The sequence below is a fragment of the Anomaloglossus baeobatrachus genome, chromosome 5, assembly GCF_048569485.1.
Source record: "Anomaloglossus baeobatrachus isolate aAnoBae1 chromosome 5, aAnoBae1.hap1, whole genome shotgun sequence".
Taxonomy (NCBI): Eukaryota; Metazoa; Chordata; class Amphibia; order Anura; family Aromobatidae; genus Anomaloglossus; species Anomaloglossus baeobatrachus.
This window is the reverse complement of record NC_134357.1, coordinates 565,945,047-565,971,033: the sequence shown is the minus strand read 5'-3', so window position 1 is coordinate 565,971,033 and position 25,987 is coordinate 565,945,047. Positions and strand designations below refer to the sequence as shown.

Below are 25,987 nucleotides of genomic sequence, written 5' to 3'. Positions count from 1 at the left end.
AGATGAGTAGTTGGCAGACATACCTGTGAAGAGAGCACACACGATAATTAGATGATGGAGAGTAGAGATGATGATGATGAATGAATGAATGAGTGCATAATCTAGATTTGTGGCCTAATTCATTTTCTGCACACTTATAGATCCACACTTAGTGACCACACACCGACAGAGTTTTATGAGGGAAGACTTGTAGTTCTGAGGGAACTAGAGGAATGGTGAAAGCAATGAGGCGGCTCTACACAGAGGAAAACATTGAGGAGGGGGAGGGGAGGGGGTGATGTCTCTGATCGAGGCCTCAGGCCATACAGTGCGGAAACACCAGAAAGGAGCAATAAGCTGTGAGTGCAGAGCGTCCAGACAGCTCCATATAACATCACCGTGTGCAGGACAGAGCGGAGCATTCCTTCATCTTCAGGAGGTCAAGACCCTAACACACACGGCTCTGCTACATCCACACTGTAAACCCCTCCTGACCCCACACATAACCTTCCCCTCATCCAGCACCATGACACCCAGCACAGCAGAGTCCTGCATACACTGAGGAGCTGACCATGTGACCCCTGACTCCTCCCCTCCATGTGACATCATCACAGGTCCTGGAAGCACAGAGCAGCCATATATCTAGTGTGCGGCTCTGCAGGTGGAGGTGTGTGGAGATTCCCCATTACTGGGCTCAGGCTCCATACACATTAGATGCTGGGGGAGAACAGTCGGTCGCTCGGTGGTTTCTCCCGTATACAGGGACGCTCGGCTGTCGGCTCCTGTGTTCTCTATTCGCTGCTGTTTATCTGTTGGAGGTAAAAGATCTGTGGAGAATCCGACAGACCGGAGCCTTCCCCCGACATCCTCTGCTGTGGAGAGTGCACAGGGGGCGCAGCAGGTGGATTATAGAGTGCGGTTGTGTTGTTCTCGGGCTGATGCTCCTGTGTGTTCAGTCTCTGATGACGTCACTGCAGCTACATCATTGGTCACAGCCGTGATGTCACTATGTATGACACGTGATTGCTGTGACCTTCGATTGGCTGTAAGTCATGTTACGGTGACATCACTGTGACCTCAATCACCGAGGATCCGTCCTGACCGGATATTAACCTTATATTTCACTCCACACACAATCTACACGATCTGTCTCCTCATATGTTTCCCCTTATTATCTTATAATTGTCATCTTCTCCCCATTCAGGTCCCTACAATATCGGATCCTCTCAGTGGAGATCTATAGAAGAGAATTCTCCTGATTGCCCCGTGAAGGATGGATATGGACAGGGACAAGATGGCGGAGAGGATATTACACCTCACCCTAGAGATCCTCTTCCGGCTTACTGGAGAGGTGAGAGATTCTGATGACGTCACATTACATCATTCTTATCTATGGGAATAACAGATGGACAGAACTGGAGAGGTGAGGACTCTGGAAATGTCTGGAGTGAGATTTATTACTGTGTCTCTCCATAACCAGGATTACACAGTAGTGAAGAAGACCTCTAGTGAGCGCTGTCAGGCCCCTGTGTCTGAGGGATGGGGAAGACCCCTGAGCCCAATCACGGGACCTCACCCCCCGATACATGAGGACATCAATGACCAGAAGATCCTAGAACTCACCTACAAGATGATTGAGCTGCTGACTGGAGAGGTGACACTGCTGGGAATGCTGGGACATTATACAGTAACGCTATGAAGGGATCGGGGGTGACGGTATCATTGTATGTGTCAGGTTCCTATAAGGTGTCAGGACGTCACCGTCTATTTCTCCATGGAGGAGTGGGAGTATTTAGAAGGACACAAAGATCTGTACAAGGACGTCATGATGGAGGTTCCCCAGCCCCTCACATCACCAGGTAATAGACAGGACTAAATACACACGGCCTATAATTATCTGTATGTAAGGAATGAATTCAGTCCCTGTATGTGTCTCCTCCAGGTCTATCCAGTAAGAGGACAACACCAGAGAGATGTCCCCGTCCTCTTCTCCCACAGGACTGTAAACAAGAAGATCCCGATGTTCCTCAGAATGTGTTGGCACCAGGTCTATCCAGTAAGAGGACAACACCAGAGAGATGTCCCCGTCCTCTTCTCCCACAGACCTGTAAACAAGAAGATCCCGATGTTCCTCAGGATCATCAGGTAGATGGAGAGAAGGTGCCATGAAATCCCCCTATGATGTGTAGACGGCTGTGAAGCTCTTGTGCACAGTCTTGTTTTATCCACCAGTATTATTGTTAGGATGAACTCTTACAAAGGTTCACGAGTTGCCTGCTTCTGACCTAATTGAGGTGGATCAACTGCATGCTTAAAAGAGTTAACACTGGACACTCAGATGTGAAATCTCTTTTTGATCAGAGTAAATGGAACCAAGAGAGCTTTTATTAGTCATGCGGCATCTTATACAGGCTAGAGGTGTAGGCATGTTCGGATATGCCCATTGGTCAGCGGGACAGTCCAACCAGTGGGTGGATCTGTAATGCGGATGGGCGGGACTATGACATCATCAGGGTGGATATGTAGTGATGCTGATGGGCGGGTCTATGACATCATCAGGGCAGATCTGCGGTGATGCTGCTGGGCGGGCCTATGATGTCATTGGGGCGGATCTGCGGTGATGCTGATGGGCGGGTCTAGGATGTCATCGGGGGGCCATCTTGGATGTGTCACACACACTATATCTGTAAACTGGCTTATGTAAGGTGAATCAATTTCATTGGACATACTTCCCACAATCCCCTATGTGAAGAAGTTAATTAAGTATTTGATGGAAAGGCCAACCTCAACAGTCCCCCCTAAACCTAAATACTTTGTTAACCTTCTGACCCTACTGTGGTCTCCTAACTCATCAGCCTCTAATACCTTAATTGCAACTCTTTAGTTTTTGCTGTCTGTTAAACGAGCAATGCTAAGTCTTTCTTCCATTTGGGACAGACTTTGATTAGAGTCTGATGTATTCGCCCTACCCTGTCTGCCTAGTTGGTGACTGTAAAAGACTGAAGGGGCCTACCTGTTCTATATCTACAGAACAACTAACCTCCTGAGCTAAGAAAATGGGAACTGATGTTTCTATTCATTTTTCCATCATCTTCCTTACACAGGGAAGAACACTAGAAACAAAAATAGTTGTTCAAACTTATACACTTGATCACATCCCGCGCACACAGTTCACAAAAGCGTAGGTAACTTCCCAGTTCTTGGAACAGACTATTTAATGGAAAATAGCTCACCCAGATTTTGAGATAAATCAGTTAGAAAGAGTAAGGCAATTGTAAGAATAAGCTTCTTATCGTTATGCTGCAGCTTTTAGCATTACTGTTTCTGAAATACTGATTCCTAAGGCCACTTTACACACAGAGATAAATCTGCGGCAGATCTGTGGTTGCAGTGAAATTGTGTACAATCAGTGCCAGGTTTTTGGCTGTGTACAAATGGAACAATATGTACATGATTTCACTGCAACCACAGATCTGACAAAGATTTATCTCTAAAGTGGCCTTTAGTCGAGATCCGAGTGTTATCCGCGTCCTCGGGACTTTCCTACACATTGGGTAATTAACCCGATGTGTACTGTGGCTAGGAGTGCAGGGAGCCGGCACTGACAGTGTGAGAGTGTCGGACGCTGGTAACGAAGGTAAATATTGGGTAACCAAGGTAAGGGCTTCTTGGTTACCCATTGTTTACCGTGGTTACCAGCGTCCGCAGAAGCCGGCTCCTGCTGCCTGCACACGTAGCAGAGTACACATCGGGTAATTAACCCGATGTGTACTGTGGCTAGGTGTGCAGGGAGCCAGCGCTAAGCAGTGTGCGCTGGTAACCAAGGTAAATATCGGGTTGGTTACCCGATATTTACCTTAGTTACCAAGCGCAGCATCGCTTCCACGCGTCGCTGCTGGCTGGGGGCTGTTCACTGGTTGCTGGTTAGATCTGCCTGTGTGACAGCTCACCAGCAACCCGTGTAGCGACGCTCCAGCGATACATGCCAGGTCAGGTTGCTGGTGGGATCGCTGGAGCGTTGCTTAGTGTGACATCTCACCAGCGACCTCCTAGCAACTTACCAGCGATCCCTATCAGGTTGTATCGTTGTTGGGATCGCTGGTAAGTTGCTTAGTGTGACAGGGCCTTAATTCATGTAATGTTCCTGTACCCATTGTTCCCTTATCTTGGTTATTTCCCGTGTATCAACTCCGATCTAGACATTTTCTATAAGGTCTTATGGGAGCTAATCCAGCACTATGTGTGTTGTGACCCTCATTCTGTTGGTACGATGACTCTTTACAGCGCCTGTTATGTGCAGATGGGGGTTTACCTCAAGCTTCATGGTAGTTGTTGTGGTTGGGAAAAGCTGTATCGGCCCATCTTATCTTGACTCATGGCTCTTGTCTTTTTAGGATCACTCAGTCTCCTGGCTTGAGACCATGTGGTCCAGACACGGATTTAGGATCTGGAATTGGAGAATTAACACATGTACCATACTGCCTAGGGAGTTGTATAAGGCTCGTAGATCTCTAGTCAGGATATCACACTGTATCTGTAGTATCTGTGAGAAATATAATCATGATCTAGGTGCTAAGCCAAAAAGTATCTTTTATATGGAGATCTATTTATTAAGTAAAAGGAAAACAAACATTTGTTACTAGATTTTTCAGCATCCACCATTATCTTGTGGATTGTTAAATTTTGATGTTCATTCAGCCTTTCCAAATTCCAACAGCTTTGTGGACGGTGAGGAGTGGGGAAAGTTGCTTATCCCCAGATACTGTAAGATCTCTATAATGACCTCTGCTATAAAATATGTACTTTTACCACTTTTATGAACTCCATTTTTACATAACAACAGCAGCATCATGAGTTTTTCAGCAGTAACGTTTTCTGTACTGGATATGTTTCAGAGCAGGCCTGAAAAGAAATTCACACAACACGCACAAACTCATACAAACCACGTATGTGGAGCAGTAGAGCAGATGAGGGGTGTGTTTCTATGAGGTCTTTACAGGTTTTCTACCTTGTATTAGGCACATGTCTTACAAAACTGGGTATATCTGGCCACCTGGGTACTGAACCCTGGTGCCACCTATACCTTGTTCATCACTACACTTACGATGGTATTTGTCACATGTATAAGTCCATAGGTTACATGGGCCATCACTGAGTAGAGAGCTCATGGCAGAGAAAGCTTACCGCCCTTTGTCCACAGACCTTTCTCAGTCAGCTGGCTCCCTACGTCTCACTTTTTTCCTTGCTGAATCGATCCTGTAGGGATTTAAGAAAACAAGGAGTGACAAATGTCGTGGACGTGACAGATGCCACCGAGGTATGGTACTGGTCTTCATAACTAAATACTCTTAATTCTAGGCCTGTTCACTATTTCCTGATCAGCTGCATCTGTGCGAACATCTCCTCTGGCTCCATCAGTCAGCTCAGATCAGATGTAAGCTTTTTCTCCACTGTGCCAGGGTCATTTGATAACATGAGAGCCTCCATCTGGGCTCATTCACACGTTATGGTCTTTATAGGTTTATCATGTCACACTAGAAAAGATCTGCTGCCTATCTCCACATTTGACTATATTATCCCTTTCCGCTCTATGTACCACAGTGATTGCAAATCTTCATCTCTTTCTCCTATTCCGATGGGAGAGGTGTGAGTGGTTTGACTTTTATTACCTCATGTTGCATAACCTCAGCATATTCAGTATAGAATCAACCAGCATCTTAGTATCTGGATCCATCTGCGGAAAAACTGAAAATCTGCATTACTAGTGGGCTCATCTGAGACATGTTCAAAACCTGACAATTCTTATTACATCAGAGCAATCATGAGATATACAACTCTGGTAAAAATTAAGAGACCACTGCAAAATTGTCAGTTTTTCTGATTTTTCTCTTTATACAGTAGGTATATTTTTGAGTAAAATGTAAATGTTTCTTTTATTCTATAAACTACTGGCAACATGTCTCTGAAATTCCAAGCAATACATTTTGTTTTTATTTTCTGAAAATGAGAAATGGTCAAAATAACCAAAAAAATGTATTGCTTGCAGACCTCAAATAATGTAAAGAAAATAAGTTCATAATCATTTAGAAACAAAAATGCTAATAATGTTTTAACTCAGGAAGAGTTCAAAAATCAATATTTTGTGGAAAAGCCCTTATTTTTAATTATAGCTTTCATGCATCTTGGCATGCTTTCCACCACTCTTTCACACTGCTTTTGGGTGACCTTATGCCTCTCCTGGTGCAAAAATTGAAGCAATTCTTCTTTGTTTGATGGCTTGTGACTATTCATCTTCCTCTTGATTACATTCCAGAGGTTTTCAATGGGGTTCAGGTCTAGAGATTGGGTTGGCCATGACAGGGTTTTGATGTGGTGGTCTTTCATCTTCACATTGATTGACCTACCTGTGTGGCATAGTACATTGTCCTGCTGGAAGAACCAGTCCTCAGAGTTGGGCAACATTGCCTGAGCAGAAGGAAGCAACTGTTTTTCCAGGATAACCTTGTATGCAGCTTGATTCATACATCCTTCACAAAGCATAATCTGCCCAATTCCTGCCCAATTTCTAGAGTAAGGTATTCTTCTCTGACGAGTCTAATTTTCATGTTTTCCCAACACCTGGTCGTCTAATGGTTAGATAGAGACCTGGAGAGGCGTACAAGCCACAGTGTTTTGCACGCACTGAGAAATTTGGTGGAAGATCGGTGATGATCTGGTTATACTTCTGCAAGGCTGGAATTGGGACATATTGTCAGTAGTTTATAGATTAAAAAAAAATTTACATTTTACTCAAAAATATACCTAGAAAGAGAAAAATCTTAAAATCTGACAATTTTGCAGTGGTCTCTTAATTTTTGTAGGAGCTGTATGTATGTCTGCTGTATCCTCCTTACAGATAAAAATATAAAGACAACTTGAAAAGACCCTCAATCAGTGAACAAATTAAAAACTTAAAAATAGGTGTGACTTTATAGGTGTGACTTTCCACATCATCTTTCCTCTCCCTTTTTTAATCCATTACCCAGTGCATAACTGGATTCAAAAAGTTTGTGGCACCGGAGTTCTACATTTGGGCATAAAAGTCACATTGTGTAGATTGTACCTAACCAGGAACACCATAAATATTGTGTTATGTGTAACTTTAAAATGGAAAACCTTTTCAATGGCTCTTCGACCTTTGCTTGAACCACAGAAATCTGCATTGTAATCTTTCTTTCTACAAAAAGAAAATACATGATTCAAGACATTAAATATGAAAACAGTATGCCATAAATCATCCATGTACCTTAAACTAAATTATTATCATTAGTAAACTAGATTTTTATTAAAGATTATTATAACTAACACAAAACAACCTCTGGATATAGAGACGTTCATATTTGCATAATTAAGGACATTATCATATATAACGTCTTTATGTCCATGGAGGAAGAAAAAAGTAGAAAAAATAAATACTGGCCATCTGGGAACAGATGTATGAAATAAAAAATGAATTTCCCAAACAAATCATCATGAAATGCTGATTTGCCATAGAAAACTATCTGAATAAACAGACGTCTATGTTTCAGTATCCATTAATAAATCTAAAATCCAAAATTAATTTTCTTCTTTTATTCAGTTGGCTTTTAGATTGCAATAAACAATAAACCCCCCCTGTAAGGTGAGACAAAAATCCTGTTCTACAAGTTTTTGGAAGGTTGTTCCTCCCCCTCAGCCAAGACATACAGGTCTTCTCCTCTTGCAGGACACAAGTTAACAAGTTAAAATCCCTCTATTCCATTGGATATTTTAAAACATGCAACTCTCAGACTCATTCCTCCATCCACAAAATGGAAATGTATATTTTTTCTTTTTTTATCATTATCATCTTCCTCCAAGGAACATTTATTTAAGGTTTTCTTTTATTGCTGTCTTTAATCTTTCATATTCAATATTGCAATGGACTTTAAAATTGATCCCTGAGACTCACATTGCAAATACTCATTTTTATCTAATCTCCTTTTAATAAGATATTGTTTTTATGAATGTCCTGAGTCATCTGCTTCACTTCAATATAACCTGCATATTGGATCTCTCTGAATAAGGGAAAATGTCTATCTTAAGTGTCTTCTACAGCCACCCCAAGTTTCTTTGTTAAGACTGTAGGAACATGTGGGGGGGGAAACTGATTTTACATCTGTTCAAAAACTTTCCCGCCAACATTCTGCAGTCTGTACTTTATACACACGCATTTTATATTATACATATATTTACACACACACATATATATATATATATATATATATATATATATATATATATATATATATATATATATATATATATATATATATATATATATTCATTCAGTATATATGTGTGTGTGTGTGTGTGTGTATGTATATAATATATATTATACACAGTGTGTGTATAAAGTACAGACTATTGGATGTAATAGTGTGTGTGTGTATATATATAAGTGTGTGTGTGTATATATATATATATATGTGTGTGTATGTGTGATATATATATATATATATATATATATATATTACACACACATATACATAGCCACGATCCTAGTCCAACTATAGATTAAAAACACTCTTTTTTCTGTCTAACTATGTAGTAGTCCACCAGTTTTTTGTTCAGACATTCACACAACCTATGGTCTTCTGGTTACCTCACACATCACCCACTCACTTCCTGTCTTTGTCTTGACCATGCCTCGGCCATCATTTTGGGTTTGAATACAGCCACATGCTCTGTCGGCCAGTTTTTTAAAATAAAAAACATACCTTGTGTTTTCGGCAGCCATTTTAAGATCCCAACCAACCATGTGCTTTCAGCCATTTTTAGTTTCAAACCTACACTAAACATTCTCTGACAATCAATTTCTTCACATTATCTGACAAACAAAAAGACGGGGAGATTACTTATTGTTCAAGTTGTGAGTCAAGTTTTTTAAGTCTGTAACAAGCACCTCATCAAGATGTCCCTGCCCAGTTCCTTTGCATTCCATAATTCACAAAGACACCAATGGTGTCACTTCTGGCTACAAGGTGCCCGAACCAGCCGATTCACGTCCACTGCTCTTTCTAGACCCCAAAACACCTCATACCAATTGTATCACTCAAGCTTGCGCTAAGCCCCAATGGTATCTGTACAAGCCACTTCAAGTCTAGCGTTATGCCCCAAGACTGCCACATACCAGCCACACCATGCAACTTAAACGCTATACCCCAATGGTATCCGAACCAGTTGTTCCACGCTACACTGCGCTAGGCCCCAAGATAAATTACCATGTACCAGCAGTCCCATGTTTTTCCTCACAGAACCACAAACTGTACCACAGGCGACAACCGTAAACTGTACCACAAACAATATCCTTTACACGTTTTCCAGACACTGCTCAAAAACTGACTTGCTCTCTTAACTACCAGTCAATCTCCCCTCTAGAAAACACATAACAAATGAACACATGAGGGTTCTTCTGAAATCAAAATGGCCAACAGCTGAGGGACCCTTCTGCTGTCACAGATATTACAAAAACCGGACACTGTCAGACAATCAGCACAGCACACCCCGAGACCAGAGGAAAGACTACAGATTATGAAAAAATCAGCAGACCGTGTTAGGAGTTGATCAGGATTCGTGTATGTTGCGCATCTTGCCGTTCCAATCGCCGGTCCTCAAGATTTTAGGGTTTCTCCTATGTTGGCCCCGCGATCGGCACAAAAATGATGAACTCTTACAAAGTTCATGAGGTGCCTGCTCCCGACCTAATAAGTGTGGATCAAGTGCATGCTTAAAAGAGTTAACACCGGACAGAGTCAGATGTGAAATCTCTTCTTCAGAGTAAATGGCACCAAGAAAGCTTTTATTAGTCATGCGGCATCTTATATAGGCTAGGGGCGTAGGCATGTTCTGATATGCCCATTGGTTAGTGGGACAGTCCATGGGTTAACCAATGGGCGGATCTGAGATGCTGATGGGCAGGTCTATGATGTCATCACGGCGGATCTACGGTGATGTTGATGGGCGGGTCTATGACATCATCAGGGCGGATTTGCGGTGATGCTGATGTGTGAGTCTATGACGTCATCGGGGGCCATCTTGAATGTATCACTCACTATATCTGTAAACTGGCTTATGTAAGGTGAATTGATTTCATTAGACATACTTCCCACAATCCCCTATGTCAAGAGGTTAATTAAGTATTTGATGGAAAGGCCCACCTCAACATTATATGTTTTATACTTGTGTAATAAGAATGGTGGAGGTGGTAGGATTAGAGCTGATCGTAGATGTGTCTTCTCCATCTGTCTGTGACTTTTACAATATATTTGTTTCAGGGGGAAGATCTGACCCATATTAATACTACAGAGACATATGTGAGGGGTGATGAGCGGAGTAAGGAGGAGATTCCTACAGATAACCGCCCAGGTGAGTAGTGACCACTAAATGCAGAGAAGTCACAGATTCTTCTCATTCAGCAGCTGCTACAATATGGGACTAAAAATAATGAACAAAACTTATTATCCTAAAAATAAAGTGTAAGAGGTTTCCCGAACATGCTAGACACGGGGAATGTGCAGTTTATAGTAAAATGTACATGTTCCATATTATTTATACTGGTCAGTCATTGATACCTTGTATATTAGTGGATTACAGCACTGATGTGCAGGGATATTCTAAAATAGGACACGTGTTCAAAAGCCTTAGGCTATGTGCGCACGTTGCGTTTTTTCCCGTGTTTCCGCAGTGTTTTTAGCTGCAGCGCTTTTGCGCTAAAACGCATGCGTTTTTGTTTTCCAGCAAAGTCTATGGGAAAAGATGAAATCCTGTCTGCACTTTGCTTTTTTTTCTGCAGCGTTTAATTTGCATATTTTGGGTCAAAAAACATGCTGAAAAAGAAGCAGCATGTCCGTTGTTTTTGCCATTTCTGCAGCGTTTCCTTAACATTGGAGTCAATGAGAAATGGCAAAATGCAACCAAAATCAATTTTCCTGCGTTTTTCATGCTTTTTACCTGCTTTTCCACTGCGTTTTTGGCTTCAAAAACGCATGCTTTTCTGGTATAAAATGAAAGGGTTATAATGTTCCTTTACACACACACAATAACCGAAAATTTAAGTGCTAAAAATTAATAAACTTTACCTATTTTTCTGTTAAAATGTGCATAACCGCTATTATTTCATTAAAATTGATAATTTTCCATATAGTTTTATTAAAAGTTAATTTTATCCTTTTTTTTTCCCCTTTTTTCATTCTTTTTGACTATTCCAACTTTATTTCTCAGTGTCTTGATCTACAAAACGCATCTGCAGAAACGCAGGTGAAAACGCAGGTAAAAAACGCTGAAAACGCACTAAAAACGCGGTAAATACGCATACGTTTTTAGCGCTAAAAAATGGTCAAAAGCCATTTCGTCAAAAACTAAGGGAAGGAAAACGTGCAGAATAAACTGCAGGTACTCCGACTCAACTTGCGCACATAGCCTTAGATACAGAGTAGTTCTGGATCACCGCTTTAAAATATAAGGGTTTCCTAGACTCAGTATGGAAAAATGTTGCTGTAGACAGGCCAGATAGTCGAGGTTAATTTGTGGAGCGTAGGGTGATAGATAGAGATAAGGGTGGAGAGGTAGGGGGTGCCACTTTGTGAAGAGCATTGTGGAACAAGCAATTTAAATTGGATCCTATAATGTATGAGCAGCCAATGCAATTGTAGCGCCAGCGTCCTTGCAGAGATGCTAACTTATCTCCCTCACACTCTGGCGGCCATTCACAAGTGCTGCTCTCTCCTTCCCCTCCCCAAGGCCTGTGCACGCAGCCACGGTCTCCCAGGAGTGTGCTTCAGGCACGCGTGTGCACACCAGCCCTCATCTTAAAGTGGAGGCACGCCATTTTTCAGAAATGCCTCTCAGCCTATGGCTGAGAGGCATTATGTATTTAAGGCACCCTCCCATTAGGGGAGGTGCCTGCTCATCACTCCTAGTTAGTCAGCATCTCAGTCTACTAGCTAGTTCTCAGGTCCCATTTATCCTTATCAATTTCCTGTACCTGCCTTCCCATACCTGTCTGTTATAGTCAGGAGACTGCTGACATTGCCGTAGATATCCACCATCCCTTATCCAGAAATAGTGGCAACCCAAAAACTAAGATCCACTACCCCTTGGAGTCCAGGGGGAACAAAACCTGGAAAACAAAGGAAAAAGACCACAAGAGCGGCTGGTAACTAACAAGCGGCAACACCATAACTAATTCTACACACCTAGAAATAGCGGTGGAGCGTACCTACTCTACCTAAATGCCTCGTCACCACGTAAAAAACTAGCTAGCCTCAAAGAAGAAGAAAGAAATCTTATCTTTCCTGAAAGCAGCCCCAAAGGAAAAGTTAAAGCCCCCAACATATATTGACAATGATATAAGAAGCAAATAATACACAGTTGGTTAGGGATAGACTTAAGCAAAGAGAGGCCCTGCTAAAGTAGATACCAAAGGATAGGAAAATAACTGGGTACAGCCAGCAAAATCCTAAAATGCCAACTCCTGATGATCAAAAAATTCCCTTAGGACCACACGATCATCCACCCACTACATCAGGGAACTCTTGTACAAGACACCAGGTAGGATTAGCCTCCAAGAGAGATTATCTTAAAAATAGGCTAGGTAGCAACTGCCTAGGCAGAAAAATATTCAATGACCAACAGGACAAAATAGTGAGCAGTCCATTGATGTGATATAATAAATTGTATACTAGGTACAGCAAAATTAAATATGCAAAACTGATGGAAAAAAAGTCTTCACTGGATTCCTAGCAATGTCCTTTGTTAAAGTTCATCAGTGGGAACACAATGGAGCACAAACGTATATATGACCAAAAAATGCAGGACCATGTTCAGACAGAAAAAATTCCATTATGCGTTTTTTTGACTGAGAATGAACAGTTTTCATAGCATTTCTAAACTAATTGAGACAGAATCAAAATAATCATTGCACATTAGAGAAAAATACATGAAAACTATTCAGTCACAGGGAAAGGCTGGAGCACGCTGGGGAAGTATCTGGTGGGGCACAGGCACATGGCCAACATGAAAGAAGGACCTGGTGTTTGAGACATGTTCACTGGAGACAAACTGACACAGGAAAAACTATCATCGGCATCAGCTTGAGGCAAAATCTCTTCCTTTATACACCAAGGGCTGGACAAGATAGGCCCACTGGGATTAGAGCCAAGCTTTCCACCTGTCTAACTGACAAGCACAGAACCTGACACACTAAGAGTACTGGCCACTAGAGGGAGGCCAGAGACATCCTCAGGAAGAATCTTAACCCCTTCACAACCAGCAGCCGCCAAGCCCAACCAGCAGCAGCCAAACCAACAGACACACCATCCATGACACCTGTCTATCCCTGCCGTGTCTACCACTCCTGTCTGTCTCCCGCCTGTCTAGCCTGCCTCAGTCACACCGCCTGTACCTGTGTCTATACCTGAGTCCATCACCTGCCCTGGGGGTCAGCTGCCACAGTCCCGGTCACTACCCTGTTGCAGGGAGCACTTAGTTAGGCCCCTCCCTCCAAAGGAGAAGAAGCCTGGGTGCCCCCTGTATTCCTTTGGGTCCACTACTTCCACTTGCTGCCTATACATCAGCCGCGAGCGTTAAAGCAATGACTGGCACAGAGCAAAAGTGCCTGAATGATGATTAGCCAGATAAGTGACCCTGGCTGCAGCATTAAGGATGGATTGGAAAAGGGAAAGTCTAGTGAGGGGAGGCCAATTAATAGAGAATTGCAGTTGTCAAGTCGGAAATGGATCAGGGCCACAGTGAGGGTTTTTGTTGTTTCTATGGTGAGAAATTCTAGGGATGATCTTCAGGTGCAGGTGACAAGAGCAGGTGAGAGATTGTATATAGGAGGTGAAGGAAACCTCGATGTCAAGCATAACACCCAGAAAGAGATGTCAGGTATAGGGAGGTTAGTAGACGGAGGGAGGAGTAGAAGTAGTTCACATAAGGAAAGGTTACGTTTCAGATAGAGAGTAGACATGATGTTGGAGACTGCGGACAGACAGTCACTGGTGTTCTGTAGTACAGCAGGGGTGAGGTCAGGGGATGAGGTGTATAACTGTGTATATTCATTTATCACACATTCCCACTTTTTTCACAGCACGAGAAAACCAGTTTACAAATAACTTTACTTTTCCAGTTTTACACTTTCTACAAAGTTAGAGCTTCTTCATACATAATCACACTGTTCCTCCGTTCTTCAGTAAAATGCATGTGGCTGGCAGGAATTGTGCCAGACAGACAACCCTAATAGTACTGACTGACAGGCTGATTTATGGTTCTCCACTGAGGATCTTACTACAAAATAGTGGTGACCGATACTCTGAGACATGAACCTAGTAAGATGCTGAATTCACACTGAATTGGGAAACTGCTGGAGCTGATCCTGATGGCCTAATATCATTATCTAGTGGTCCTTGCTCTGTGCTCTTTGGTTAGAATACCACCAACATATTAGTAAAATATCGAATTTTGCAACATGGCTTGCAATTTTATTGAACATTTTATATAATTTAAGAAAACTATTTCCAAATTTCTATTATTGAACATGTAATAAAAGTGTTATTCTTGGCAGGTGACTGTATTAGGAGATCAGAGGGACTTCTGGCAGCTTCAGACTTTCCATCATATGATCTTGGCATGCCACAAGACACATATGAAGAACATTACAGTATCCCAGCTGTATCCTCAGTGCTTCACAGCAAAGATCTACCATGTGATCCTATTAAACAGATCCTATCTTCTGATTCATCACAGGCTATTAAGGAAAATAAGAGTAATAGAAGAGATGTTATAACTATCAAAGGAATGAAGATAATTCCTTGCTCAAACCGTGATAAATATTTCAATTATCAATCAACCCTTGTTGTACATAAGAGAAGTCACTCAGGTCAGAAGCCATATCCATGTTCACAATGTGGGAAATGTTTTGCAAATAACTCAATTCTTGTTAGACATCAGATAACTCACACTGGGGAAAAACCATTTTCATGTTCAGAATGTGGGAAATGTTTTGGAAGGAAATCACATCTTCTTATACATAAAAGAAGTCACACAGGGGAGAAGCCATATCCATGTCTAGAATGTGGGATACATTTTTCAAAGAAATCAAGTCTTATTACACATCAGAGAAGTCACACAGGGGAGAAGCCATATCCATGTCTAGAATGTGGGAAATGTTTTGGAAGGAAATCACATCTTCTTATACATCAGAGAACTCACACAGGGGAGTCGCCATTTTCATGTTCAGAATGTGGGAAATGTTTTGGAAGGAAATCACATCTTCTTATACATCAGAGAAGTCACACAGGGGAGAAGCCATATCAATGTCTAGACTGTGGGATATGTTTTTCAAAGAAATCAACTCTTGTTACACATCAGAGAACTCACACAGGGGAGAAGCCATTTTCATGTTCAGACTGTGGGAAATGTTTTAATCAGAAATCAAGTCTTGTTAAACATCAAAGAACTCACACAGGGGAGAAGCCATTTTCATGTACAGAATGTGGGAAATGTTTTAATCAGACATCAATTCTTACTACACATAAGAGAACTCACACAGGGGAGAAGCCATTTTCATGTTTAGACTGTGGGAAAAGTTGTGTGTCTAAATCACATTTGGTTAGTCATCAAAAAAGTCACATAGGGAAAAAACCATATCTATGCTGAGATTGTGGGAAAAGGTTTTATTTCAAAACTCATGTTAAACATTAGAGAGCTCACGTAGGTGAGAAGCCATTTTCATACCCAGAATGTGGAAAATGTTTTATTTTAAAATAAAATTCTCTTCATTTTGATAAAGTCATGTTACATATAAAGGGGAGAGGCCATATTCATGTTTTGAATTTAAGGAATGTTTTTCCCCAAATTAATACAATATTAAAATAGAATCTAAATAGCTCAAATATACACTGCTCAAAAAAATAAAGGGAACACTTAAATACAAAATCCTTGTTTAAAAGTGTTCCCTTTATTTTTTTGAGCAGTATATTTCACACCTGTGCACTGAATATTTTATATTAATATATACACTGTATGAAATACCTATACACTATATGAACAAAAGTATTAGAACATCTACATATTAGACTTACAGGATGTTTTTTGGTATCCTATTCTAAATCCATAGACCTGCAAGAATGGGAGTGTGTCTTTGGGAAATCTTCAAAAGAATATTTGTGAGGTCAGACCAAACTTCTCTTTTTGTGCTGCAGCAAAGTCATGCTGCAACAGAAAACGGCCTTACTCAAACCGCAAACGCAAAGTTGTAAGCATTCAATGCCCAAAATGTATTGGTGTGATGAATTAAGATTTCACTTTCTTGGAACTATGGGGCCGATGTAAACCCCTGAAAAGCAGCCCCATAGCATTATCTCTTTTGCACCAATCTTTACAGTTGACACACGCCTGTCAGGAAGGTAACATTCTCCTACCTGACAGCCCATACCATGACACTATGGGCACATTGTTTTTACACAGAAGTAAGTCCCAAAGGTAGTTTGCACATTGCAGTTATTAATCAGCAGAGCTGGTGTAAATTTCTGGAGAAATTATTGCTACCCAAGTGGTTTCAATGTTGTTAGATTTGTTGGGTCGGCTACTCCACACCCTCGGCCACCCCAGCCAACACAGTTCAGTTCACTTTGGACAAAAGACAACATTTTTATGTGACTTTACTGTGAGTTGGGAAACAAAATTGCAACATTTTAACATGTTTTTGACAGAATTCTGGTGAAAACATCTCCATGACTTGGCCCTTCTTGTGCACCCTTCTAATATTACCCTTCTTTTCTTCAGTTCTTACTCTTTCTTACCTCGTTCTTACTTTTTTCTTTTCTTTTGATCAAAAAAAATTAAAGTTTGGAAGTGCATATAACCTCAGTGGGGTATTAGAATTTTTTCAATGTAAAGGTGTGGACACAGAAGAGATTCCCAACATGATGTGAAAAACTGATTTACAACAACTGATGTATAAGTAATCCTTCTGTTTCAAATGTAAGAATATATAGTAGTTTTAGCTACAATAAGTTGTTAGTTAATATAGGGCATAATTGTGGCAATAATATGAGGAATACAGGATGAAAATCAATCTAAGTCTGTAACAAGATGTATACGTCATGTTGATGATACTTATGATCTTTTTCTCTTTCTGTTCTTTGTCTTTTTGTTGTGAATTATTCAATAAAGAAAGATTATACGTAAAACATCTCCATGAATCAGGCCCTTTATTGCCTTGGCCCAGATGCATGACTTTACCCTATTTATCTTTACTTGCTCTTTCTCACTGCAAGCCTCCCTCCTCCCCATATCCCTCTGTAAAGTATACTTTAATAATGTTACGTTATCATCCGCTGTTGATTGCCTTGCAGAGCTTAGTATCATTTGCAAATGCTGAAATCTATTGACCTCACAAAGGACTTTAATAAACATTTTAAAAAGAAGAGGGTGCAATACTGACTCCTGTAATAAACCAATGTTAATTATACCTAATCAGCGTGTATTCCTTTGATAACCACCCTCTGTTTCTTATCACTGAGCCAATTGTAATTTGGTCTCAAAATGTATTACTAATCATTACTTAACTTTTTTTTTTGTTCAACTTTTTATTTTTCAAAAAGAGTTTTTTAACATGATATACAAAAAATGAAAATATACATTTACATACGTAAAAGAAACATTTCACAGGTATGTGTACAATTTTAACTTTTTTTTTAATGCCGCATGAAAAGTGAGCAGAATGACTATTTCAGAATTTGCTATATGCAAAATGAGAGAGCAGGGCAGACACGCAACAAGGCAAAATCCATTTAATGTAATTTGACTCTTCCTCTGGTTTTTGCATCCTTGACATTAGTACACTTGTTATGCTTGCTCCGTTACAAGTCGACAACTATTAACTGAATAGAAAATCACAGAAAAATCATTTTCTATTTCTCATAATATAAAGGGACAAGATGTATGTGCAAGGTGGGTTAGGTTGCAAAGTATCAACAATAATCGAACCCGTCACAAAAATTCTACATGTTGTACTGGACACACAATGTAATAGGCGCTGCAGAATGAAATAAAATGTGTTTTGTTTTCTGTTTTGTTTTTTTTTTTAAATTTCACTTCCCCTTTGCAGAGATATTAGCAATATACAGTGCCTTGCAAAAGTATTCACCCAATAATCCCTCTTGGCTTTTTACCTATTTTGCTACATTACAACCTGTGTTTAAATATTTTTCTAAGTTGAGAAGTGAAGTGAGAAAATACAGAAATAAATTACATTTATTGGATAAAATAATTAAAAATTGCCAAGTGCATACATATTCACCCCTTTTGCTTTGAAGCCCCTAAAAATTTCTTGTGCAAGCAATTACATGCATAAGTCACATGCTTAGTGAAAGGAAGTCTACCTGTTTGCAATCTGAGTGTCCCGGGGTCTGTCAGTATATACACACCTTTTCTGATAGAACATGGAGGCTGCAACACCAATAAGCAAGAGGCACCACTAACCAAACAACACCATGAAGACCAAAGAGACCTCCAAACAAGTCAGAGATAAAGTGATGATAAGTACAAGTCAGGGTTGGGTTCTTAAAAAAATTACAATCTCTGATGATCCCCCAGAGCACCATCAAATCCATTATCATCAAATGCAAATAGCATGATACTACAACAGACCTGACAAGAGAGGGCTGCCCTCCAAAATGCTCAGCCCAAGCAAGGAGGGCATTAATCAGAGAGGCAGCACAAAGACCAAACGTAACCCTGAAGGAGCTGCAGAGTTCTCAAGCATAGACTGGAGTATCTGTCCATATGACCACAATAAGATGTATACTCCATAGAGCTGACCTTTATGGAAGAATGGCCTGAAATAATAAAAAGCCTTTATTTACAGCTAATAAATGAAAGGCTCGTTTTCAGTTTGACAAAAGACATGTGGGAGACTGCCCAAATGTATGAAGAACGGTGCTGTGCCAAAATTGAACTTTTTGACCACCAAGGAAAACGCTATGTCTGATGCCAAACCACCACAGCTCATCATCCCAGGAACACTATCCCCAAAGTGAAACATAGTGGTGGCAGCATCATGCTTTGGGAATGTTTTTTTGGCAGCGTGGACAGGAAAAATGGGCAGTCAAGGGGAAGATGGATGGTGCAAAATACAAAGATAATCTTGGGCAAAATCTGTTTCAGTCTGTCAGTGATTTGAGACTGGGACATAGGTTCACACTCAACAAAATAATGACCCAAAGCATACAGCTAAAGCAACACTCAAGTGGTTTAAGGGGAAATGTTTTGGAGTAGCCCAGACATAGCCCAGACCTTAATGCAATTGAGAATTTGTGATCACACTTGAAGATAGATGGTTTCCTCTGGTGTACAGCAAAGTTGAAGGAGCTGGAGCAGTTTTACATTGAGGAATGAACAAAAATCCCAGTGGCAAGATGTGGAAAGCTCATAGACACTTATCCAAAATGACTTACAGCTGCAATAATTGTCACAAAAGTTGGCTCTACAAAGTACTGATTTTAGGATTGTAGTAATTGTAATGTAATAAATAATACAACAGGAATCTATTAGTGTGGAGCAAAGACACAACTGAACCCAGTTTATAGGGGATAAAGTCTGTATTATAACACACAATGGTAAACAAACAAGTCCAAAAACACACAGTGCAATATAATATGAAGTCTTGAAGGAAAGTCTCTGAAAGTCCAGACGAGATGCACAGCAGTTTACCAGTCCAGAGAACAGGTGCAAAGCAAAATGTCCAGATGCAGCGCACAGACTAATGTCCAGAATCTAGATGATGAACATTTACAAATGTCCAGAACACAGGTGCAGAGTAGGTCAGGCACGAGCCGCAGCAGGGGTCTGGGCATCAGCAGCTGAAAGCAGCAGGTGAGCAGCGGGAATGCCACACCAGAATTCCAGGAGTAGGTGAAGCAATTGGAAATAACACTTGCAGTAGAAAACCAGGCAGTATACTCAAGAAGATGACTACAGACTGGACTGGGCTCTATGAAAGCAAAAGGGCACAGAACACATGGAGAAGAATGAAGCAGGGGACGCCATTTTTGAAAGGAAAATCTTTCCAGATGGTCACCTTATTGAGTTCCTGATAGTCGATACAGGACCTGAGGGTCCCATCCTTCCTTTTGAAAATAAAAGATAGGTGCCTCTGCTGGTGAGGAAGAAGGGCGTATGAAGCCCTTGGCCACATTTTCATCAATATAGTTCTTCAAAGCTTGCAGCTCAGATGCCAAAGGTATACATGACTAAAAGGAATAGCTGCCCCTGGAAGCTACTCAATAGGACAGTCATAATGCCTATGCGGAGCTGATCAGCGTTCTTGTCACAAATGTCAGAAAATTCTTTATACATAGAAGGCAAGGTAGATACCTGTACAGACAGGAGGTTCCGAATCCAGAGATTTCGAAACTGATTCAGTTATGGCTGAATTGCTCCTTGTTGGAAAGGTAATTTCCTTGGTCTACCAGTAGATAGTTGGATTCTGAGAACGCAACCAGGAGATGCCTAGAATCACAGGGAAATGAAAACAGGAGATTAACAAGAAGGAAAGCTGCCTCTGATGACTTGGCTCCAATATAATGGTAAGAGGTACAGTTTCCTGCTCTACTGGCCCAGAAATTAAGGGTGACCCATCCACTGTTCCCATGGTAATTGGAGAAGCTCTTCGTTGTACCTCAATACCATGTTCCTTGGCAAATGAAATATCCATACATTACCCCCTGCACCATAGTGAATCATAAGTTAACAACAAAAGAATACTCTGATCCATATTAAAGATGCATGAACCTTGACAAGAGTCACCAAAGCAGAGAATAATTTATACAATAGCCTCTATTTGTAAGTACCGTAAATCAGTAAATAAAGGCTACGTGCCAAGAGATTTACAAAAATACAAAATTTGTTTTATTAAGCAATGCGACACAGGGACACACAGTTAGTGCAATGAGTGAAAATAAAATCAATAACACACAGACAAAAAACAGAGCAGCTATGCATGTCAGGATAAAATATCTGATCTGGAGCTACTCTCAGCTCAACCGCAAGGTCATATTTTTAATAATGATACATAGTATCAAGCGACTCAACCATGAAAAAGTCATGGAGATGCACAGAAAAAGCATATAGAGATATGAAAGAGCATGGTGGAAAAAAAGATAAACATAAAATGCATCACAGGCCAAAATTATTTAAGAAAGGGCTTGAAACTTACGGCATCATTAAGTCCCCTGGGTTTGATGATATCAAGGATTGTAATCCAACGTGCCTCTTTCTTGTGCAAAACATTGGTAAGATCACCGCCTCTGGCCCCCAAATTCACCCTGTCAATACCCCTAAATTTAAGCTGTCTCCAATTACATCCATGTCGCTCCCTGAAGTGTCTCGGTATATTTTTTAATTGAGCTATTTCATCAGGTCTCTGGGCCTTTGCAGCGTTTTTAATATCCCGCAGATGTTCTAAGACTCCTACCCTTAGCGCGCGGGTTGTCAGACCTACGTAAATAAGCCCGCATGGGCATGATGCCGAGTAGACAACATTCATAGAGCGACAATTGATAAACTGCAGAATTTTATAGGTTTTTGACCGTGAGGAGTCCCAAAATTGAAATGCCTGATCCATCAGCGGGCAGGCACCACAGTATCCACATGAAAAGGATCCACATCTCGGACCCTGGGTGGTAAATGGATTACTGATACTGTGTGGCGTATAATGACTCCTCACAATCAAATCCCTCAGTGTTCGTGATCTTCTAGGGGTAATGGCAGGTTTCAAAGTGAGGATGAGGGCAAGGTCGTGATCTGCCATCAATATCGGCCAGTATTTTGTAATTATGGCGGATATCTCACGCCATTGTGCGTGGTAGGGAGTAATGAGTCATAATGTGTCGTCAGTTGTTTTATCGTTCACCTTCAACAACTGTGCACGAGGGGTTCTTTTTGCCCTCTCATAACCCTTCTGGATGGACTGAGAAGAGTAATGTCTAGCTCTAAACCTCCTTCTAAGGTCAAGGGATTGATTCTCAAATGAAGAATCACTTAAACACACCGTTGTGCGACCTCTAGTGGTTGATTTTGGTACAACCTATTTAGATATATTTACATTCATGCTATTTTGCATTGTGCCACTTCCAATCACTTTTGGTCTCTCAATAATTACATCATCCTTGTAGCCAAGACTTTGGCGTGATATTTTATCCTGACACGCATAGCTGCCCTGTTTTTTGTCTGTGTGTTATTGATTTTATTTTCACTCATTGCACTAACTGTGTGTCCCTGTGTCGCATTGCTTAATAAAACAAATTTTGTATTTTTGTCAATCTCTTGGCACGTAGCCTTTATTTACTGATTTACGGTACTTACAAATAGAGTCTATTGTATAAACCATAATGAATCATAGCTGCACTGGAAATCCACTCTCCTGAACACAAAATCTTAATAGGGAATGAACAGTAAGAGTTGTTTTCCTTCTGCTTCCTGGGAGGTGTAGCCACAGAAAGAGCATGAAATACAGCATTTAACGGCAGGCTAAATTCTGAGGCATCAGATTCATCATCATTACAGTTTTTATATTCCAATGAGTAGATGTGGGCCGCTGCTGAGATGGCATGTTTCAGGATGGCTGAGTTGCAGGATTGCAGCTGCTTCTTCCCAGTGGGTACGAGGACTTGCGTTGTGCTGCGGGCAGGCTTCACGGGGTAAGATGTGACCCAGTGGAAGGGATGCAAGTCAGAGCTGGCATCTGTATCCAGGAGCCCCGACTGGCGGCTTCCCTGGATACTTAGACACGTGCGTGTGGAGGAGCGTGTGACTTCACAGGGCTGAGGACAGGCTACGGAAGCCTGTAGCGGGCAAAAGGGGTCCAACATGTTTCAGAGGTGCAAAACGTGCCTCCTTCATCAGGGGATGACCGCCCATGGTCACACTGCATCTTTATGCTCATTATCCCAATGGAAGCCGCCCAAGCATGATTAGGAAAATTACGTAAAATACAGTCAGGGCCAGAAATATTTGGACAGTGACACAAGTTTTGTTATTTTAGCTGTTTACAAAAACATGTTCAGAAATACAATTATATATATAATATGGGCTGAAAGTGCACACTCCCAGCTGCAATATGAGAGTTTTCACATCCAAATCGAAGAAAGGGTTTAGGAATCATAGCTCTGTAATGCATAGCCTCCTCTTTTTCAAGGGACCAAAAGTAATTGGACAAGGGACTCTAAGGGCTGCAATTAACTCTGAAGGCGTCTCCCTCGTTAACCTGTAATCAATGAAGTAGTTAAAAGGTCTAGGGTTGATTACAGGTGTGTGGTTTTGCATTTGGAAGCTGTTGCTGTGACCAGACAACATGCGGTCTAAGGAACTCTCAATTGAGGTGAAGCAGAACATCCTGAGGCTGAAAAAAAATAAAAAATCCATCAGAGAGATAGCAGACATGCTTGGAGTAGCAAAATCAACAGTCGGGTACATTCTGAGAAAAAAGGAATTGACTGGTGAGCTTGGGAACTCAAAAATGCCTGGGCGTCCACGGATGACAACAGTGGTGGATGATCGCCGCATACTTTCTTTGGTGAAGAAGAACCCGTTCACAACATCAACTGAAGTCCAGAACACTCTCAGTGAAGTAGGTGTATCTGTCTCTAAGTCAACAGTAAAGAGAAGCCTCCATGAAAGTAAATACAAAGGGTTCACATCTAGATGCAAACCATTCATCAATTCCAAAAATAGACAGGCCAGAGTTAAATTTGCTGAAAAACACCTCATGAAGCCAGCTCAGTTCTGGAAAAGTATTCTATGGACAGAGGAGACAAAGATCAACCTGTACCAGAATGATGGGAAGAAAAAAGTTTGGAGAAGAAAGGGAACGGCACATGATCCAAGGCACACCACATCCTCTGTAAAACATGGTGGAGGCAACGTGATGGCATGGGCATGCATGGCTTTCAATGGCACTGGGTCACTTGTGTTTATTGATGACATAACAGCAGACAAGAGTAGCCGGATGAATTCTGAAGTGTACCGGGATATACTTTCAGCCCAGATTCAGCCAAATTCCGCAAAGTTGATCAGACGGCGCTTCATAGTACAGATGGACAATGACCCCAAGCATACAGCCAAAGCTACCCAGGAGTTCATGAGTGCAAAAAAGTGGAACAGTCTGCAATGGCCAAGTCAATCACCAGATCTTAACCCAATTGAGCATGCATTTCACTTGCTCAAATCCAGACTTAAGACGGAAAGACCCACAAACAAGCAAGACTTGAAGGCTGCGGCTGTAAAGGCCTGGCAAAGCATTAAGAAGGAGGAAACCCAGCGTTTGGTGATGTCCATGGGTTCCAGACTTAAGGCAGTGATTGCCTCCAAAGGATTCGCAACAAAATATTGAAAATAAAAATATTTTGTTTGGGTTTGGTTTATTTGTCCAATTCCTTTTGACCTCCTAAAATGTGGAGTGTTTGTAAAGAAATGTGTACAATTCCTACAATTTCTGTCAGATATTTTTGTTCAAACCTTCAAATTAAACGTTACAATCTGCACTTGAATTCTGTTGTAGAGGTTTCATTTCAAATCCAATGTGCTGGCATGCAGAGCCCAACTCACGAAAATTGTGTCACTGTCCAAATATTTCTGGACCTAACTGTAGGTAAATTAGCCAGTATCAGTAGGAATGTGGAGCCCATCAATAGGGCATTATAATATGGATCAGAGAGGGCCTCCCACCCTGCAGTGTCCCAAGTTTGTAACAAGAATGGGTACACACAGTAGCGCACTTAAGATGGAATTTCTGCGTTGACACTTAATGTGCATATTGGACAGTTGGTTAGAGTTAGGGGTGCTTCACACACAGCGAGATCGCTGCTGAGATCGCTGCGGAGTCACGGTTTTTGTGACGCAGCAGTGACGTCATTAGCGATCTCGCTGTGTGTGACACTGAGCAGCGATCTGGCCCCTGCTGTGAGATTGCTCCTCGTTACACACAGCCCTGGTTCGTTTTTTTTATTGTTGCTCTCCCGCTGTGACGCACAGATCGCTGTGTGTGACAGCGAGAGAGCGACGAAATGAAGCGACCAGGGAGCAGGAGCCGGCATCTGGCAGCGGCGGTAAGCTGTGACCAGGGTAACATCGGGTAACCAAGGTGGTTACCCGATATTTACCTTCGTTACCAGCCTCCGCCGCTCTCACGCTTCCTGTGCTGCCGGCTCCTGCTCTCTGCACATGTAGCTGCAGTACACATCGGGTTAATTAACCCGATGTGTAATGTAGCTAGGAGTGCAGGGAGCCAGCGCTAAGCAGTGTGCGCGGCTCCCTGCTCTCTGCACATGTAGCGACGTTATGATCGCTGCTGCGTCGCTGTGTTTGACAGCTAAGTAGCGATCATAACAGCGACATACAAGGTCGCTGTTACGTCACAGAAAATGGTGACGTAACAGCGATGTCGTTGTCACTGTCGCTATGTGTGAACCCAGCCTTAGATTCAATATGAAGGAAGTTTTATTTTATTTTGGTTTTGTTTTATGTTGAGCGTGTCACAAATTGTGTTTACATAAAATACCAATAAAAATCCAATAAAATGTGTCCAAACACTGGTAAGGACAGGAATTATTATTTTAATATTAAAAACAAAAAGTGAAAGTGAAATGCAAGGAAATATCTATTAAAGTGAAATAAAATGAAATTAAATACGTGAGACCGTGCATGTCTGAAAAAATGTATATATATATAAATATATAGGAAATAAAAAATTGTTTAAAAGAACTGAAGTCCTCAGTGGTTGATACCTTTTAATGGCTAACTGAAAAGATGGCAATAATTGCAAGCTTTCGAGACTACTCAGGTCTCTTCATCAGGCATGGTATAACACAAAATCTGAAGGGTCACATATTTATACACAACAGGACATATAATAGTGCAGTAAAAAAAAACAAAAAAAAAAATCAAC

The 25,987-nt window shown here is 41.3% G+C and overlaps 1 protein-coding gene across 1 annotated transcript; it reads left to right on the top strand.

Annotated features, from left to right (window-relative positions):
• The first annotated feature begins 618 nt into the window (after positions 1–618).
• On the top strand, positions 619–15,951 carry LOC142312378 (uncharacterized). Its single transcript, XM_075351318.1, has 5 exons — positions 619–797; positions 1,184–1,838; positions 2,027–2,124; positions 10,314–10,404; positions 14,603–15,951. Exons 2-5 carry the CDS (start codon positions 1,706–1,708, stop codon positions 15,694–15,696), a joined length of 1,416 nt encoding a protein of 471 aa, XP_075207433.1. The 5' UTR covers positions 619–797; positions 1,184–1,705; the 3' UTR covers positions 15,697–15,951.
• Positions 15,952–25,987: the final 10,036 nt, after the last annotated feature.

Bases quoted from the DNA above. Each gene is read 5' to 3' on its own strand.
- LOC142312378 (XM_075351318.1), top strand. From the start codon at position 1,706: ATGTGTCAGGTTCCTATAAGGTGTCAGGACGTCACCGTCTATTTCTCC. The intron at 2,125-10,313 runs GTAGATGGAGAG...TATTTGTTTCAG, and splicing joins ATGTTCCTCAGGATCATCAG to GGGGAAGATCTGACCCATAT. The intron at 10,405-14,602 runs GTGAGTAGTGAC...TATTCTTGGCAG, and splicing joins TCCTACAGATAACCGCCCAG to GTGACTGTATTAGGAGATCA.